The sequence below is a fragment of the Drosophila tropicalis genome, unplaced genomic scaffold (assembly GCF_018151085.1).
Source record: "Drosophila tropicalis isolate 14030-0801.00 unplaced genomic scaffold, ASM1815108v1 contig_694, whole genome shotgun sequence".
Classification (NCBI taxonomy): domain Eukaryota; kingdom Metazoa; phylum Arthropoda; class Insecta; order Diptera; family Drosophilidae; genus Drosophila; species Drosophila tropicalis.
The window spans coordinates 6,884,810-6,904,925 of record NW_027173176.1 but is presented as its reverse complement, the minus strand read 5'-3'; the positions used below and the strand labels follow the sequence as shown (position 1 = coordinate 6,904,925).

Sequence of the window (20,116 nt, the reverse complement as noted above, 5' to 3'; positions counted from 1 at the left end):
TATAAAAACAACATTTTGCTAGTGTCGACACCCAAGCAACTTGGCAACTGACATTTTTTACTCTTTTTTGCAGAGACAAGGACCACCAACACAGAGACGTCGGCAATAACACTAGCACAAGCAACAACAGCAGAAGCGGCAACAACAAATCGCGATTATGATGATGATGACGAGCACAACGACAAGGATGAGAACAAGAAGAGCAACAGCAGCATCAGCAACAACAGCTACAGGAACATCAAGGAGAAACCGAAGCAAAAGGAGGAGAAAGAAAAGGAGAAGGAGAGAGAGAGAGAAAGAAAGGAGGACGGTAATGCCAGGCCGCGGGCTAGCCAAAAGCGAGCACAACAAACGACACAATCACAATCGCGAAATCCCATCAGACGGGCGCATAGCGAACGGCATTTGTCCAACTCGAAGACAGCAGCAGCAGCAGCAACATCCACACCGCAGCAACATTCTAGCCACCAGGCCAACAGTAACAGCCACAGCAACAACAACAACAACACTAGGAACAATGGCCCACCGAATGTCATTTTAAATTTTAAGGACACGATGGCATTGCGCATAAAAAGCAACCGCAACGACTCAAGAGATTTATTTCAAAGGCGACCCACAGAACCGCCACCGCCGCCGCCTACGACAACGACAATGACAACGACAACGGTAAAGACTTCAGCAGCAGCAGAAACTCGTCAGCAGCATCCCAGGACTGTGGTCCGAGTGGCCCCCTTTAACAAAAATCAGCAAAATGGTGAAGTGCATCGCTTAAAAATCTCACACAGCGAGGAGGAGGAAACGGTGGTGTTACGTCATAAGGCCACTACTAGCAACAACAACAACAGCAGCAACAACAGTAACAACAACATCATCTCAAGGCCTCTTGACGAGGAAGACAAGAAGACATCGATTTTAATTAATGGCGATGATTGCTATTCCACAATGAATCTAAGCGCTGATGCTGCTCAACCTCTCTACCAATCCTCAGTTGTGGTCAATAGCCACTCGACGGCAATCGGAGGGTCTGTGTGCATCAACGTTAGTTCTCTGGCCAAGCAGGAGGAGCAATTGAATCAGTTGAATATGCTTAACAGCCAACAAATGGCCGCTATCGCCGTTATACCCATTAAATCCTCAGAAGTCAATCTACAGCGTTCCGTCTCTTGTATATCCTCAACATCTAGCAGTTCTACATCATCCAGTTCCAGCTCCAGTGGGCGCGGTCGCACTCTTATACGGTTGGACTATGACAAGGAACAGAAGAAGTCTCTTGGCAAGGGAGTACCAGTAGTGGGAGCAGCTTTCAGCTCAACGGCAATTAATGTGGCGCCAGCAATTAGCTCTACACCACCAACTCCACCACCTCCCCCACTGTCACCGCCCTTTACATCGCCGGCGTCTTCTTCAACGGCACAAGCATCACCGTCAACATCATCCTCTTTGTTGGTGCCACATGAAACGGAACTCTTGAAAATTCTGCGTAATCCCGTGGAAGCCGTCAAACGCAATCTCGTTCCCCACGTCTGTGGCCTGAATGAAGTAAAGAAGCCAAAGGACACATTAAATCGAAGTTTCATGTCCAAATTGTTGGAGGATCCCATAATGGGACAGGTGGCCGATGGTTTGGACCAGGACACAGTCGCGGAACTTATCGAAAACTCCCTGCAAAGGCTTCAACAAAGTCGCCGGGCCATCGATATGAGTGGAACCAAAGATCATGATGATATGAATCGTTTGATAAGCATTTCCCTAAAGCGCATACGCCAGGAGCGGCAGTCACCAACGGCTACTTCAGCAGCATCCGTAGTACCAGCAGCTACTACCAAAGAGGAGGATGACCGTCTGTCCCAGAGAGGCAGCATCAGTTCCGCCAACAGCTTTGCCTCGGCCCATAATTATGAGCTATTCGATTTCGAGGCAAATTCAAATATTGAATCCGATTGCTATCAGAGTTGTTCCAGTGTGATTGGAGAAGAGTTGGAAGACCGCAAGGAGCACAATGAGGTGGAGGACGTGGCCACTCGAGCCAAGTTTTATCAGCTTTTAGTAGATGCCACTCTGGCCGAGATTGAGCTATCTACTCATGCAGTTGAAGACGCAGAACATCATTATGAGTCGATTAGACAAAATGGTGATCCCATTTATGAAGAGATCCACGAAAAGCCACCACCCCTACCTCTCACAGCCCCGCCCCTAAATGAAGACGAACTGACGACGATGGAGAAGAAGTGCGCTCGATCTATATTCGAAGGAGCCTCAAAATATGATATACTCTCTTATCTGGTAGACGCCAAGGAGCGCGGCTTGGTACGCGAGGAAAGCTTCGACTATAGTAACAATCCGAAAATTATTGAAGAGGAAGCCACTGATACACTCAGTGAGCTGGACAAGAGATCATCGCACCTGGAAGACGGTGGTCAGAGTAACCTGAATTCCCTCTCACCGCCTCCGCATACCTTTATGTGCGGCAAATCGAGTGGAGGCAGCAGCGATGTAGAGCGTCAAGATTCGGGTGTCGGTTCCGAAACGAGCAAATCGTCTCGCAGTAAATATCAGGCCACTCCCGCAGTACTTCATCTATGTGAGGACTGTGATGGACCAGTGGAAACTCAGATGAGCGAGGCCGGTGTGTTGTTTGCCCCTCTCGTGTGTCGCAAATGTGGCAAAAAGCGTGTAGAGCGCAAAGAGATCATCACTGAGATCGTGGAGACCGAAGAGAAATACGGAAGGGATCTGCAAATAATCCTGGAGGAGTTCTGCCATCCTATGCTAGTGGCCGGCCTTCTAAATCAAGAGCAACTCTCCGCAATCTTCCTCAATACGGAAGACCTGCTTGAGAATAATCATTTGCTGGCCGACAGAATGAGGGATGCTTTGGACATTGCCTTGGAGCAGGGCGACGATGATCTTCTCACTGTCAACATTGGACGCATTTTTCTTGATTTCACCCAAATGCTGCATGCCTTTGAGAGTTATTGCGTACGACAGGCGGGTGCCAGTCTTTTACTGGCCAATTTGGAAAAGGAAAAGGAACTCTTGCGCATATTCTTAAAAGTGTCTCAAATGGAGAATGCTGTCCTACGTCGCATGAATCTCAATTCATTTTTGATGGTAAGCTTTCCATCCACTTATAACATTAATCGCTCTTAATCCTTTGCATTTCATTACATTTTTATCGCAGGTGCCGGTTCAGCGTGTCACCAAATATCCTCTACTGTTGGCTCGACTCTTTAAAGTCACACCATCGCATCTGGATGGACGTGAGCTGCTCAAACAGGCACAGGAGAAAATTGAATTGCATTTGAATCACATCAATCAGGAGGCCAAGGATGTACCCACGAAACTTTGGCGCCGCATCAGCTCCTCTAGCCCCAACCGACGGGCCTCATGCGAAATTGATATGATAAACATCAAGCTGCGCAAAATGGCCATCGACATACTCGAGTGGAATCACGATGAGGTCCGCTTTGCCATGGAGGGCAAACTTCTATACACCCAGCCCACCGACAGCAATTGGAAGAAGGCGCGCACCATCAAACTTACGCCCGTCAATGCCCTCCTAGTGACCAATGGCAAGGTAGGAATATATCAAACTAAAGATGGCCATCAAAGGCTACTCTACATACTAAGAAAGAAAGGCAGAAAAGTATTCTAAAGGCCTCATAAGCCCAAACAAGTAGACTATTGTTTTTGCTTTTTTAAAATTTGATTAATGAACCCAGTATAAATAGGGTGTTAAGTTGAAATTAATATATATTCGATAGCAATAGAATCGTGTCACGTTGCCATCGCTGCATCATCAATTTCTTCTTATTCATCTCCCGCCGTTTGGTCACGTTTGACAAGCTACAAGCGACAAGCGAGACGTTTTGGCGTTTGACATGAGGCAAAAAGAAGCCAAGTCCAGACCAGGCCCGAACAGAAGAGGACAAGCCAGCCTTGGCCAGAACTATGAACGACCAAGGCAGGGAACGGGAACGAGAACGAGCCAGCCAAGGCAATTAGCGAACGGCGCTGGCACCTAATAGCCTTAGTGGTGAAAAGAGGTTCGATTGAGGCTGGCATTTGAGCTGCCATGGCAACACTTGACCGACCGGCCAACCGGCCAACCGACCAACACACTAACAGACCGAACGAACGATAAGAGATTTCAACAAATCAGTGGGAAAATGGAGAAAAGTGCTTAGACAAGCAGATATATGTACATATGTATGCATGTACATATGTACATATGTATGTATGTATGTCATTCCTAGTCATGTTGGAACTCTGTAAAAACGAATTTTACACTTGGAAATGGACATATGGGCAACTAGGATTGAGGGCAACGCAGTGCGTATGTCACTTGTTTGGTTTTGTTCACGTGTTCCTTTTTTTTTCCTGTTTGGGACAATTGCTCAATTCATGAAAAGATCTTGTTCGTTTGTGTTTTGTTTTTTGCCTATATCTGAGAGCTGTTTCCTGCAGCAGTTGCTTTCGTGACATGCTTTGTGCCTTTATCTGCGTTTACACTTATTTTCTAGTTGTAATTTGGTTTAGTTTCGTTTTACAGAATTTTTTGTTTCCATTTGCAATGTTTTTTTTTTTTTTTGTTTTGTTCTTTTCGCCCAACAGCCAAGTGCCAATTATAGGGCAGAGAAGGCCATGTCGGATAAGCTAAATTTCCCGAAGCACACGGGCATACGAGAGGCCTCTTTGCTAATGGTTAAGGAGAAGTGCGGACGATATACACTGATACGAGAGCCATTGTATCTGGACAGATGTGTTGTGTGCAGCGAAGCGGATTGGGATGATTATTTCGAAGTACAGGAAATTTCATCGAAGGACACATTCATATTCAAAGTGAGTAGGGGCACTGAGAGAGTGAGAACGGGAACACTAACTTCTATTCCTCGTATATGTATAACGTTTGTGTCCCTTTTGTTTTACACTCAAACTGATTCCCTCATCTCCTGACATCCCTGCTTCACCTACTTCACTTCTATTTTTTCCCTGATTCCGTTTCGGTTGTGTGCTCTTGGTTCACTTGGCTTTTGAATTAGTGAGAGCAGTGGCAACGGCATCGGCGGCATTGGCAACGAGAACGGCAACGTTTGCCTTTTGACTGCACAATGTTTGGGCTTCGTTAGTTTTGGCCCTTCCGCCCGTTTGCTGCATGTTCCATGTCTGCCGTTTGTTGAGCAGCAGCAGCTTAGGTTTTGTCTTTATTTTTCATAGCATACCTATCGGGGCACTCCCACAAAAAGGGAAATAAAGAACAGGGAATGCGGTTAATAGACCAGCAACAAGACAATTAACATGCAACAAAAAAGACAATACCAAAAAAGCAAAGAAAAGATCAAATTATGCTTCCTTGAAATCAACAAACTACAAAAAAAGAAACACATCTTTCAACTTGGACGAATTCTTAAAAATTATTCTCATCGAAATTCTATTTTAAGACTAATAGTCTGCCCCGATTTGCTTCATTTGGTTGTATACATTTTAAATTCTTATGAGCCAGATTCAGAAATTGGGTTTCTTTCTATTTAATATTATAGAATTTTTAGTGTAGATTTCTTCTTTTCTTTTTATTGCTTTTTATAGCTTGCCTTTTCTTGGGGGCAAACTTTTAAATTTCCTGTTTTGGGCATCTTTCGAGTTTATCCCTTGCAGCATGATTTTTAATAACAGACAAAAGCTATAGAAACATCAGCAACAGCTAAATCCGTTTCAAATCTTGTCTTTAGTCATGCAAATTTTGCTGTGCGTGTGGGTGTGTGTGTGTGTACGAGGCGAGAGACCTTTTCAAGTGCGTTCAACGGTAACGCACGTAGAGAGCGGCCCTGCCAAAATGAATGACATTTATTGAAATACACAACACACACATACACACACAGACACGGAACATAAAACGAAGACGAAGCAAATGCGAATACGAAAAGAAAACCAGAAAAAAATCTGCACAAAAAATGAAAAAAAAAAAAAGAAGCTCACAGGAGCGCAACAAAATGGCTGCGTGAAAGGGCAGGCAAGCCGACAGGCAGAGGCTGGCGGCGCATAAATTGAAACGTTTAGTTACGGCCAACTGAGCACACACTCACACACACACCTCTTCTCAACTGATGGCTGTCAAAATGTTCCCCTTCCACGTCCTTCTCGTGGTCCCATTCACCCACATAACCAACCGACCGCCTGAATGCCTCCTGCCGTCTGTCCCGCTGTATATACAGTCAATCAAATATGTCTAACGATTTTGCATTTTGCTTATTTATCCTTCTCACACAGGCTGAGGATGGTGTGCGAACAAAACAATGGTACACACAGCTGCAATATCATGCCCAGGGCATGGGGGCGTGGCGTAAGCGTCGGAACGCATTAGCCAACATCATGATCAATGGAATGCTGGCGCGTAGCTAAAAGGATAATTGAACGACAACGAGACCAACCAGAGCAACCCGGCCAGACATGAGCAAATTCACCAATTGCATTTCGTTCAACAAAAAAGGCAATTTAATAATTATAATTTAAGTGATATATAACCCTATACACATACACGCACAGACACAGACGCATAATGCTAGTTAGTGTTTACATATTTACCTTTATATGCCTACTTACATATAATATACATATAAAAAAAACTATAAACACAATAATAAATACAAAATACATTTAATTAAAATGACTGCAAATTGTCAATTAACTTAACTGCATTCTACCCAGAGCGAACAATTCGTGGCTAATCCAGATAACTAATGGTGAGGAAAAAAGCCTAAAAGATTAGCCTGATGACTTCCTAAGTGCTCTTGAAAATGCTGATGTGTAACGTGGTTTGTAAGGACCTGATTCCGCCCACCTTAAGGGGGAAGGGTACTCGCAAACTACCAGTTTTGGTCCCCGCGGCGGTTGCATTACGGCGCGCAGTTTTTACTTCCAGCTTCATTGCTAATTTGAACTTCAAAATTTAAAAGATCTTTCAGAGTCTATTGAAGAGATACAAAATCCTTGAGATAGGCTGTAACTCGAGGGTCCTTTGACGATTTGGGATGACAACAATGCCAAAAGGATCTAAGTGAACAGAACAACCTTCTATAGTCCTGCTAGATTCTGAGACAGAACAAATTTAGCTTTCTTTAATGCAGCTAAAAGTGAAAAAACACCAATGCATACCCTTCTGAAAATGATATTTTTATTGCATACCTGTCAATAAATATTTTGTGGCATACTTTTAGGGGTATCGAACAATTTTTAAAAGGAGACTAGGCAGTTGCATTTATTAACTTAATTGAGATTTGAATAAATGAATGATAAATTAGATAGGGTATACAAATTTTAGCTCGCCTTAAAGCTAGCAATCGAGGATCTCAGTTGTAAATTTATTTGGGCAAGATTTATGGGTTACAGCCAAGGACTAGAGAAAAAGAAGTGACTAAGCACGCACGAATATCGACCCACCAAGTGGCAGCAGCAGCAGCAACAACAATTGACTGAAACTTTTCATTCAGACCATAAAAACACTTTGGACTTTGTAAATATTTGCAGAACATACTAATATAGAAGGAAAGAGGAGGTGGAATCAAGGATGGAAGGAAAGTGAGTATTCGTCCATTTATAGCTAGTCAGTTAATTAAACCATTTGAAATACATATAGTAATAACAGCACTTGAAAACCAGTGTGTCGGCAGTATGAGGGCGAAGGGTTGGGTGGGTGCTTGGGGTTTGAGGTTTCCAGAGGTTTATTGTTTGTTTAATTACACAAAAACAGTGCCAGATTATTATGGTTAAACACGGAACGGTAATTGTTATTATGACCACCAACAGCAATTGCTCTGACAATCGTACACCGAATACGGATATGGGATACCAGGACAAGAGAACACACACACACACACACACAACCGAACAACGAGCGAACATTACAGGTAGTTTTCGTAAAAGTTTTTACGCAAAATAACAAATTATTTAATTGGCATTCGGGTAATCAACTTTATGGGTCTTAAATGCCAGACTCTACTCTCTCGCACTATTTGCATTGTATTTGAAACGATCGGGTGCTATACATACATATATAGATACTGTGCAATCATATGTTTGGAGAAATTTGATAAACACTAAAAAGTAATCACCACTCATCTGTTCATCAACGTTAAGAGAGGGATTAGTTGGTCATTTATGTATGAGTTGTCAACCGATTTTTTGGTTGAATTTTAATTAGCTGTGATGGAATTTCCATTTCAATTTTAAATGCCACACAAAGCAAATTTCAATAGAAACGAATGACATTTGTTTGGGTTTCTTGCGGTCGCTATCGCTTTCTTTTGGAACCCTCTTCAATCTGATGCAATGGCAGGGCAAAAGCAACAAATTTTGTTTTCGGAAAAATTAGTTTGGGCCAAGTCCGAAAAAGAGAAAGAAACCTGAAGCAAAGTGAGGCGAAACAGGACTTTGGGGGACAGGGGTGAGACGATGACGATAAAGATGAAAATAATTTTGCTTACCGCCTGCGGCGCATCAAAAAGCCCTTTGATGGCTTCCGTTGTAAATTATACTAATACGCCACGTAAACAAGTTCCAAATCCTTTTAAAGCAGAGGCGGCAACAACAACAACAGCAACAAGAACTAGAAGGTAAAGGAGAAGTAAAAGAAGCAGCATCACAGGAAGAAGATGGCAAACTATGAGGGTGAAATTGAAAAACGAAAGGCGAACTAAAGAGACACATACAGAGCTCGAGAGAGCGCGAGAAAGAAAGTGAGAGAAGGAAGGCAAAAGGAAAACTGCATGCTGAGCGCAATTATGCTGGACAAACATTTACCATAGAGGGAAATGGTGATGGGTATGGGGGCGGGGACGGTGACGGTGACGGTAACGGTGACGGGATATAAGAAGAGGGAACAGCAGCAGTTGCTATACTTAGCATGTACCTTGCCGCACGCACACACAGAGTAGAAAGCAAGAGAGGGCGAAGTGGAGAGGCATCTGGTCTCGACTAGTATATACTGGCAGTAGTTTTCTTTTTAGTAAACTTCCGAGCCCTTCGCTTACCAAACACATCGAGCACACACAGCCAGGAGCTAGGAGCAGTAGCAAGCAGCAGTCACCGGCAAGTCAAAGTTATGTTGGTCGCTTGACTGGGTCGTGAACGTGTTATAACAATAGGGTGTCACGGGTTCAGCCTAGACTAGGCTAGGTAGCGCCAACTCCTAACACTAACGAGCAGTAAAACAAGTTTAAGATTTGCCGACGCAAATAAAAACAACAGGCAAAAAGCAGCTAAAAGTGCTGCTGCCTCCTCTAACCAAGGGGGTAGTCATTTTTTTCAAAGGGGGCCAAACAAAGGATTCCATCTTCGCCTTTAGCGGTTCATTCGTATATTGGCTACGGCTATGACTTCTGCACCCTTCTATGTGTATGTAGCTAGTCTTTCCTTCTGTCTCTGTTTGAAACTGTGGCGGAAGCCAAACGGAAGCTACGGATCAGCGTGCAATAACATAACCAAGGCACGTAGGACAAACACCGAACATTATATTGTATAAGCAGACTTCATTACGGTATTTAAACAGAATATCCACAAAAAAAAAAAAAAAAAATGAGACCGAAAAGGAACAGTTGAAGAAAAACAACAAATTTCTGACATGTTGAAACGCGACTTAAACGTATGACACCTTTACCCCGCCTATCTACAACCTCTCGACCAGTATCGAGAAGCCAGAACTATTGTAAAAAGGGTAGCACAAGAAAGGAGGGGACAAATAAATCTTCGATGGCAAAACCCATTGTTCCGATTTTTGTCCTTTACTTTTTTTTTTTTTTGAAGGCGTGCCAAAATCCACACAAAGAGAGAGATAGGGAGATACCCACATCAGAAGTCAAATCGTGAGTCAGTCGAGCAGCAAGTTCAGAAACTTTATACATATGTATATATAATAGATATATATACCTATATATCCGTATACTTATATGAAGAGATACATATCTTTGTACATACATATATTTGCCAACCGCATGTCTTGTAAAAATGCATCACGTAGTCTGGCAATGTGATTAGACCCCTGACGCTTCAAACACCATGAGAAAGATAGAGAGACTTATAGAGAGAGAGAGCGAGAGAATGCGGGAGAAACTAGGAAATCCACAGGCAACTTGAGAGGTGACAAGAAAATCGCGCCATATGCCCAAAAATAACCAAAAACTGAGCAATAAAAATTTGTCGCCAAAGCCAATAAATGTGGGCAACCAAAAAAAGAAACCAAAGTGTTGGTTTAACTTTATCTGTGCTGTATAGTTTCAATACCCTTTGCTCACATCTCCTCACATTTTGGCCCTATGAATGGAAGACGAGCCAAATCCGAAAGAATTCATCTAACTTAGCTGTACGATCGGGATAAACCAATATTTATTATAGAATTGAACAGCTCTAAGTGGACAAACCTGAAGGTGAAACAAGAGGCAATAATCCTTAAAGGACACACCATAGGCCATCTTATTTGAGGCTCCGTTTGAACCAATATACCCTTGAATTTGTGTCAAGGGTATCGAATAAAAGTAAAAAGTCGGAAATGCAGCGGAATAAGAAAAGAAAAGAAACAAATATCAAAGAAACTAACTCCGGCTATGTTAAAATGTATATACCCTTGCCGCTTTAACGGTCTAAACGTAGCTTCAATTAGACCAAATAAGCCGACGTGTCTATATAAACTCGTCTCATGATCGGATATGTTTTTCCTATGCCTTACACATTTCTAACCAAAGTGAATATATCCTTTTTGGCAGGGTATACAACAAAAAAGAAAATGACAACAAAACTAAACCGAAAAACATTTTCATTGCGCCCGCAAAACTTGCTGCTAGGTGGCAGGCAACCCAACCGGGCCAGACCAGGTGGGCTTCGCTCCACGGTCTCCGTCTCCGTCTCCATCCGTAACTGCTACTGCCGCTCCTCTGGTTAGGCAAACAGATTTGAAGTAATAAAAAATTGAAATTAAAAGTTCCACTTCAGTTGGCCACTTGGCTGGGGCTGTTTGGTCATGGCCATGGGGCGAGACACAGTTTTCACACTAAAATAGGTCGTAAAAATTATGAGCGGGCAGCCTCAAAAAAATTCAAAAGACGACAAAATAAAAAGGAGAGTCAGTGGCTTATGATTATGACAATGGCCATTGGTGGGATGGGGGCTCATGGTTGGGGTAAACTCGTTTTGCCCTCATCTTTTAGTCTTTTGTTTAAGTGGAGCAAATTTTTGGTATTTGGAAATAACTTCGCAGTTTGGGCAAAGCGTTCAAAAAACCAACATAGATATAAATTAATCTATTTGTAATCTATTTTAATCATTTAATCTATTCGCTGTAGTTAGGAATCCTCCAAGTAAAAGTTTCTATTTAGCAAATTTGATTTTTTGAGGTAAACGTCATTGCTTCTGGCTTCGTAATTTTCTTTATTTCTTCTCTCTCTTAATGTCCTTTGTTTAGGTCTGGCTGGCTGACTGCTCAATGAGGTCAATGGGCAAGGCGGTTCACATTTTTTTTACTTTTCCACTTTTTATTTTCATTTGCTTTTTCCATTTCATTTCCATAATTTTCATTATATCGCGTGTAGAGCAAATCAAACAAGACAAAACCAAAGAGAACGAGCGAAAAAAGCCAATTTTAATTGTTTGCGGCCTTGAGTTGGGTCGGTCGGTAGGTCGGCGGGTCGGTGGGTAGGTGGGTCGGTTGGTTGTCGCTTGTCAACTGTCTTCTAATCAAAATTGCTAAGCACACACATTGAGCATATTTCACACATCGTCGAGAGGATAGACAGGGGATGAGGTGATGGGGGGGCGGATTAGGTGAAGGAACAGTATGGGGGACGGTGAAAAACGAGAATAATGTGCGACACGTTCGAGCATAAACCGAATTAAGTATACGCCGCGTTCGCCCAACCACCAGCACCAGGGTCCGCAAAAACCAAACTCATACAGACACTCGCACACAGCCCCATTCAAACACACACACACTGAGTCGCATCTTTATGCGTTCAAAAGTAGCTGCCGCTCGTCTGCAACTCCAACACCAACACCAACTCTCTTACTCCCCCTACTCAATGCCTGTAAAAGGAAAAAGTTGCTACTTAAACTATCTAAGCGACTTCGCCATAGTCAAATTTCAGGCTATGGCTCTAAGCGTTGCCTTAGGTCAGGGTCCCAACCAGCACAACAATATCGACTGCTTTGGGTTTAATCAACATGGAAATTGTCAAAAAAAAAAAAAAACAATTAACTAACCAAATTTGTTGATCACTTAATTAGAGTTGAATTTCCGTAATTTTGTTTTTCTTTTTGTTTTTTGTTTACTTTTAAATTCATAAAAATATTTTCAAAAATATTTTTGAAACTAATTGAAGAGATTTTCGTTGATCGGATGCCGGTGGCTTGGAGAAACACGAGTTCAGTGTGTCACATTTGGCTCGTGTCGCGGATGACAAGCCGAAAGGCTCGTCGTCCCTCGGCAAGGAAATTGCGCTGAGTAAAGAGCGCGCTTGAGCAGACAATTAAGGGCTCAAGAGCGAATTGAGTGCTTGCCATTGCATCTCCTGCTGACTAAAGAGAATTTGAGTAAGGATGTCTTAGTTATGTCCAGTCGCACCGACTTCCCTATACCCTGCAACGGGCATGAAAACATTTCTCCCATTTATTCAGGGTCGAGAATTGGAAACGAAAATGCTATCTTTTATCTATTACATACATTTCGTATCGGTTCAATTTACACATCCATTTTGAAGGGTATAAGGGTAGTGACTTACAATACTCGCACCCTTAGCACTATTACTCGCACCCTTACCACTATTACTCAAAGGACGCCATTTATCCATGCGACGGCCATTGAACTCACCACCTTTTGGTTGTAAGATAGGATGGGTTTGAATCTTGGAAATGGAGTTGCGACTTGGGTAAAAGAAAAACTTTTCACCTCCCATTGCCAACAAAATTGAAAATGCACAGAAGCGAAAATCATTTTCTATAAACTATATTCATCAAGATAGTGACATTTGGAGTATAGAAGAGTTAGAGTCGGTATTTACAACTTCCACAGAAGATAAATTGCTGAAAATCAATTGACTTTGTTTAGCTTTTATAATAATTTTGGAAAAATTGTTTTGTCTGTTTACTTTATTCTTTCATACGTAATTTATTTTATTCCGATCGCACTCAAATGACTAAATAATATACTCCCGCATAATGAACGACTATGCCCTGGAGAAGGCGTGGCCCTTTGGTTATTCATAAAAAGGAGTTTAAAAGAATTCGCTGCTTAACTTTAGGCCTAAAGATTTGCTAAAACTTGGGGGAATTTACATACATTAAGGGGGTTGGTTGTTGCTTGTGGATAAAGGCTCTGATGTGGGGTGATTGCGGATGCTTTGTTAAGGCAAAAGACCATTCAAATCCTTTTACTTCCGCTTTAGTCAGGCAGATGCCGCTGATAGCAAAGATTCCCATTCATTCCAACAAGCATAAGGCAACCAACCGGGCCATCTCCCTACATCTCCACCAACCCGTTCAACGGTTTTCTTTAAGAAGCGTGAAAAAAGGAAGAAAATATGATTACATATTGTATTCTCTGCTGGGAAAAGGGTTGACATTTTGTTTTTTCCTGCTTTCCAGCGTCTTGTGTGTATGCGTGTGTTTGCCTCATCATACAAAAGCCGAGCCACTTTTAAGGCAATCACCGATGCCGCCCTTCACCAGTCTCCCAGGCCAGACACACCCAACTCCAACACCAACACCCAACAATAACAACAACAACAACAATGGTGGCATTCAATTTTTTAATATTTGCCTTGCAAATTTTCTATAAAAATGCATTTGTTGTCTACGCGTTGACAGGATGAGGCGGCGGCGGCGCCGTCAACGCCGACAACGACGACCACGGTGTCGCTTCACTATCGCCCACAAAACTGCCAACTGGCAACAGGAAACAGAAAGCAGCGCCCAAAAACAGTTCTAACAGACAACCAAACCAAAGGGGGAAAAGTGAATGTAGCTTGGCAATGTCAACACATGGAAATTGCAAGGACAACGCCAACAGCAACAACACCAACAATTTAGTATGAAGAATGGAACAGCGAATCAACTTTTAAATACCCTGGAACAGAGAATAGATACACGAGGAATGAAGCTTCATACATAGGACTAAGACAGATAATTACTAATCACTGGACCATGTCGCGTCTGTTAATGTCTATTACGATCTATTTTTTGGGTAGCATTGATACTCCTCGATGAACTTGTGGTCTAGGGGGTATGAAAAGAATGATATGGACAACGAAAAAAACTACAACTCAGGCAAGCAGTCAGGACACAGCAGGCGGCCCAGGACAGGCGCAGGCCCAGGATAAAGCAGGGCGGAAGCAATAAATTGGTTAGGTAAAAAGCTTGTCGCAAACTCGCATAGATAGACGACGGCGACGACGACGACGACAGCGGCACAGGTGAATTAGGAGTGGGAGTAGGAAAAGGTGCGGAAAGCATCGCCCGTAATTTGTGTATGGCTAGGGACAACTAAAAGGACAGACAAACTAAACGAGAGACTGCGACCGGGAGAGAGAAAGAGAGAGAGAAAGGGAGAGTAAGTAAGTGAAGTGAAGTGCAATTTCTTTCAGTATACCTTTCGACTAATTTATTCCTCGTTGCGGTATGAAAATTGTAAATATTAGTGTAAACACTTAATAATTGGCCCTCTCAATTTCCTTTTTTCCCATTCCCAGCCTTGAATTTTTGCTGTTCTTGCCATTTCCTAAACATCTTTTGTTGCCTGCTAGTGAACCGGGGGAAAGTGTCCCCCACTTGTGATTATGAGGCCTACAAACTCTTCTACAGCCTGTAAGATGAGGTCAACACAGTTTGGTACTTTTCAATGACTGGCCTTTTCATAATTAAAGTTTACTTACTTTTGAGTGTATATGATTGTTTGCACCTGATGAGTTCGAATTCAATCCGATTGCACCTTCTTGATGGCCACGCTGGTTATCTCAGCCTCTTTCAACTCCTCGTCGGTGGTGGCATTGTAGATGTGCTTCAGATACAAATTGAAATAGTCCGTGTAGTTCATGGGCGTGGATATGCGATGTTTGCGCACTGGCAGACGCGGCGACAGGGACAACATGCTGGCCCATTGCCCGTCACAGAGATCATCGTATCGCAAGAGGCCGACCTCGTGTCCACCCAAGTCGCCAGGACCACGACACATCGGCTGTTGACCATCCCAGAGTTTTAGCACAAACTCCCGTATCCAACGAGCCAAGTAGAGGGCACGACAATCACAATGCCAGGGGTTCTTGTCCAATTTAACAGCCACCAACTTGTCCAGGCCATGAAGGGCGCCATGAGGCAGAAACATCAGCTTATTGGAGTCGATGCGGCTGCGGAAAGGTGGAGAAGTTCGCGAGGACAACATCGCTTTGAAAGTTCTCAAACTCACAGTTTCTCAAGCTGGGTGAGAGGCTCAAATGCCCTGGCATCGAAATACTTTAAAATGTTATTATTTAGCATCAGAATCTTTAGATTCGTTAGACCCTTAAAGTCGTCCGCCTCCAGTGTGGTCAGATTGTTCGAGAAGAAAGTGAGCCGAGTCAAAGCACTCACATACAGAAACAGACCCGCCGGAATGGTGGACATAGAGTTTTGTCCCAAAAACAACTCGTTTAGGTTTTTTAGTTCGGCAAAGGCCTGTCCATGAATCTAAAAGAGAAAATCAATCATTTTTAAACAACAACAGGAACTTTCTTTCTCATACTACACGAAGACTAACATGACTAATGCGATTCATGGTCAGATCAAGGGTCACTAAGTTAACCAGATTATTGAAAATTGTGCCCGATATGGAGGTTATACGATTATTATGCAGCATCAATGTGCGTAGACTCTTTAGGCCACCAAAGAAATCATCATCGATTCGAGCTAAAGTGAAAAGAATTACAATTGTATTTTGGTCATTCAGTGCACCTTTTCGACGCACCGATTTGATTCCAGCCAAAATCCAGAGCCTTCAGCTTGGTTAAATAGCGAATGCTACCCGAGACCAATTCATCGATCTTATTTCTGGACATATCCAGCTCTTCCAGCATGAGCTGATCGCGCAGCAAATTGGGGGGAAATTCTTAATTTGATTATCACACATATTGATGACAGTCAAACGTTGCGCATGGTAGAAAATCGATTCGGGCAAAAGAACTATATCGTTCTTGCTGAGATCTAATAGATTTAGATTGCGTAGTTTCCAAAAAGTGCGGGCATCGATGTCCTCCAGTTGGTTATTCTGAATGCGTCTTTGAATGAAGAACACAGAGTTGCCCCATTAGTCCCCACATAAAGATCAAGTGTAAAGGACTCACAAATGCAAAAGACTATCCAGGTCTTGGAACAAATCAAAGGGTAAAAAATCGAGAACATTATTGGATATATCCAACTCTTTTAGCAAGGTCAGACCACGGAATGTGTCCTTGTGCAAAGTAGAGAGCATATTACGGGAGAGATCACTGTGGAATAGCTAATATAAAACCCTTCTCCGTATAGAGTGGACATACAGATAGATACTCACATGGCAACCATATTCATAGGTATCACCTGGGTAACGGGAACTGATTTCAGATTTGTATTCCAGCAAGTAAAACTCTTTGTATCTGGATTACAACGACACACTCCAGACGTGCAATGATTCCATTCGATCTGGCTGCCAGTGGCCAAGTGCCAAATGGGCTGTTCGACGGAACGCAAACGACTCTCGATCTGACGCACTCGCTTGACCAAATCGAAGTTGGCCAAATGCGACATGGCATTTACCTCCTCGTTGGCTTCCTTTGGCGTTGCAATCTTTTCCTTCGCTTTCGCGCTCTCGTCTTTTGGCACAACATGCTGGGTGCCATTTGGCAGAGTATTGATCAGCATAAGAAGCTGGGACACAATGCCCAAGGATTCACAAGCATTTAAGCTGCAATTGCGTTGGCCTCCCGATATCAGGGGTAAGAGATAGCGTTGCCGGAATTCATCCAGACTCTGGGTAGGGGTATCCTTACTTTGCGGTGGGCTGGCGAGCACACAACAAACAACCAACATGAGACAGATATGTCCACCAAAGATTCGCAACGACATGCCGACTATATATGCGGCCACTATTCAGATCTGCGGCCTTATTTATAACAGCAATTTGAGACATAATTTGTATAATTTAGGCAAATTTACATGCAACAATTACCTAAAGTAGTGCATGGCGCGGCAGGGGATGGTTTCTCCCAGAAACCGAAAGTTCCACTGTAAATCTGATTGCCAAGAGCACATGCCTAGCAGGGCGCTCCACTTAATCCCCCCTTCAATTGCAATAAATTAGTTTGGGCAAATTAAGATGAACAATATTCACGGTCTCACGACTATATTGGGACAGTATTGTGACGCTGGTCAGATGTTAGACAAAGGAGTGGGCAGATGCCTTCTTTGGGAATCAATTTTTCTGTGGTTTGTGGCAACTTCTAAATACCACCACTGCGACATTTTAAAACCAATGGTTTGAAATTTAATTACAATTACTAGTCTAAAAATCTAGACTTCTCAAGTAAATAATAGTTTATCTACCATACGAATATTTTATGGAGTTAACAGAAAGAAAAACTACAATATTAAGGCGGCATCATACGCCGCCTCCTCCCTCAGCACAATCTTCAAGCGACATTCGGGGCATCTGGGACACAACAAGCTTTCTATTTCGATACGTCTTGTCACTTTTTAGATGGTTTTATGTAATCTCATCTCTCACCTGAAATATATTCCGCAGTGTGGCTTTGATCGCTCTGACAAATATCCACAAAAGAAACACCGTGTCATAAGAAATGGAGCCACACTCTCGATTTTTAACAACTGCTGCACATAAGTCACTTTTTTTGAGGATCCACTTTATGACTGCAGAACATATCATTCTCCTTACCGAATTCGGACAGGAGATTGGTCACATCGAGTAACGACATCTGGATACCTTCATACTCTTGGTAGTCTGCTATATTTGGCAAAGGGCTACAGAAGTCCCTGCCGGCCATCGTCAAGGCTTGATGAGTTACATGACGAAGATCTGAAATGGCACATTTATTAGCACATTTTTATGGAAAATGGTTAAGGAAGCTGTAAACTTGCTTTGTGCACATATGGCGTCGTGTGATGCCAGAACTCGTCTATATTCATGGAGTACAAGTCCTTCTGCATCTCAGCGAGGGTTTGGGAATTGAAAAATTCTTTTTTCCTTATCATATTTAGCCTTTCCTCCAGACGTTGCCGAAACGAATGTTCAATTCTCAAGCTCATATTCCCTAGGCCTGGGAAGGAATCAAGGCTATATTCACGATTTGGGAATAATACTGTGTGCTTCTCCATTTTGCTGCCAAAATCGTTTTATATTTCCTAACGGTGCTTTTTTATCGACGCCCCCATAATCGATATTTTATCGATTAGAATAAGCGGTTGAAAAAAAAACAAGTGGGACTATTTCTTTGCTATGCTGGCTCCACCTACGGACTTTTAAAAACCATTCTCAGTATTTAAGCCACTATTTATATATTTCCCATTATTTTAAACGACTGTTTCCAATCGTTAAAAATTCCATAGATGGCGCCACAAAAAATTCCCAGTTCCCATATTTTACTCGCACCCTTAGCACTATTACTCGCACCCTTAGCACTATTATTCGCACCCTTAGGACTATTACTCGCACCTAACGGATTGCGCTGCATCATTTAAACGGAATCGAATGTTATAGAAATTGCTAATCCGCCTCCCCAAAGGATGTCAAGTTTATTTCGATCTTTTTAAGCATGTTTTTGGTCTGGTATACTGCTGAGGCGTTTAACCATTCCATCCCCCATTCCGACGTTTTTTCTTTTTATGCTGCAGGAACTTAGGTGAAACACTTCTTCCTAGCAGGGCAGGAGCCGAATGCCAACTGAATGGGCTTTACACACAACATATCGGCAATAACCTTATATTTAGCCAACAGAATATTAGGATAGGGAAGCGCCCGTAGATCATCTACATAATCCATGTGGAGTTTCTCCAACTCGCCAGGTAGTTTGATTGAATGCTTTTCATCCTTGGGGCGGCTGTTTTTGATGCGGCTATTAAAGTCATCCAGTCGCTCCATAAAATCGGGAATAAAGTAACAAGGATCAAGAGCCAAAAAGATTTGACCCAAATTGGGATTCCCCTGCTGACACTCAACATTCCAACGGGGAACTCGAGTCGCATAATTCGCACCCGACATGACGCCACATAGCACATCAATTAGTGCCGCCAAACAGAAGCCTTTGTGGTGACCAGCGGGGAACAGTCGCTGAGCAGAAAGCGCCAGGCTGGGAAAACAAGTGGAGACGCCGCATTCATCTGCTGCCCAGTTGTGGGGAATATAATCGTTCTTCATAAAAGCCCATTCAATGGAGCCAATGTCCTTGGCACTAGTTGCCATGTCGAGCATAAAGTGGGATTTCTTGCCCTTGACGCCGAATGCCAAACAATTAGCTCCTATCACCGATTGCTGTGATCCGGGGGGCACCATTAGGGGGGCGGCATTGGAAAGCACCAATCCAGCGAAACCATTGCTCATGGCCCGAAAGGCATACCAAGCAGCCATTCCAAAATGTTGCGATTGCTTCGCCACAACCAAACCAAGGCCACTGCGGCGGGCCTTTTCCACCGCCAGATCCATGCAAAAGTTCCCAACAATCACTCCCAACGCGTGATTCCCACTAACGTGAGCCACGACGGGAGTCTCGCTGATTACCACCGGATCGGCATCAATTATTACGTAACGATGATGCAGATCATTCAAATACATCTCCAGACGATTTAGTCCACTGCCATAAATTCCGCGATAATCGGCAGCCACCAGAAAATCACTGACGCAACGTAATTTAATAGAAGGCACTCCCACACGACTGAGGCAATCCTGGATAAAGCGCCGCACTTCGTCCACAAAAACCAGCGAAGAGTGAGCAATCTCTGGGTGGAAGGCCAGTGGCATGCGAAAGCTAGCCAGCCGCCTCCCACTAACCGAACGACCTACAAACATGTTCGGTAGGGGAATCAATATCATCAGGGGGGAAAGGTCAGGCCTAGTTTGCTT

The 20,116-nt window shown here is 43.1% G+C and overlaps 3 protein-coding genes across 3 annotated transcripts in view; 1 reads left to right on the top strand and 2 right to left on the bottom strand.

Moving 5' to 3' along the window:
- RhoGEF64C (Rho guanine nucleotide exchange factor at 64C) overlaps positions 1-6,664 on the top strand; it is a 101,940-nt gene extending 95,276 nt beyond the window's left edge. Inside the window, exons 6-9 of the mRNA XM_068292625.1 lie at positions 74-3,111; positions 3,182-3,577; positions 4,615-4,842; positions 6,268-6,664. Of these exons, the coding sequence (XP_068148726.1) occupies positions 74-3,111; positions 3,182-3,577; positions 4,615-4,842; positions 6,268-6,399 (3,794 nt within the window). The 3' untranslated portion in view covers positions 6,400-6,664. The remainder of the gene's footprint in view (positions 1-73; positions 3,112-3,181; positions 3,578-4,614; positions 4,843-6,267) is intronic.
- A 7,104-nt stretch (positions 6,665-13,768) lies between these two features.
- Positions 13,769-17,269, bottom strand: LOC137578982 (carboxypeptidase N subunit 2). The gene is given in 9 exon segments (XM_068292626.1): positions 13,769-14,104; positions 14,910-15,380; positions 15,440-15,699; positions 15,770-15,918; positions 15,977-16,117; positions 16,120-16,286; positions 16,353-16,496; positions 16,559-17,146; positions 17,213-17,269. Coding segments are annotated over 7 exon segments (1,842 nt in total). The 5' UTR covers positions 17,110-17,146; positions 17,213-17,269; the 3' UTR covers positions 13,769-14,104; positions 14,910-14,950.
- Positions 17,270-18,751: 1,482 nt separating this feature from the next.
- Positions 18,752-20,116, bottom strand: LOC137578994 (uncharacterized oxidoreductase YjmC). Its single transcript, XM_068292648.1, has one exon. It carries the CDS (start codon positions 20,084-20,086, stop codon positions 18,896-18,898), a length of 1,191 nt encoding a protein of 396 aa, XP_068148749.1. The 5' UTR covers positions 20,087-20,116; the 3' UTR covers positions 18,752-18,895.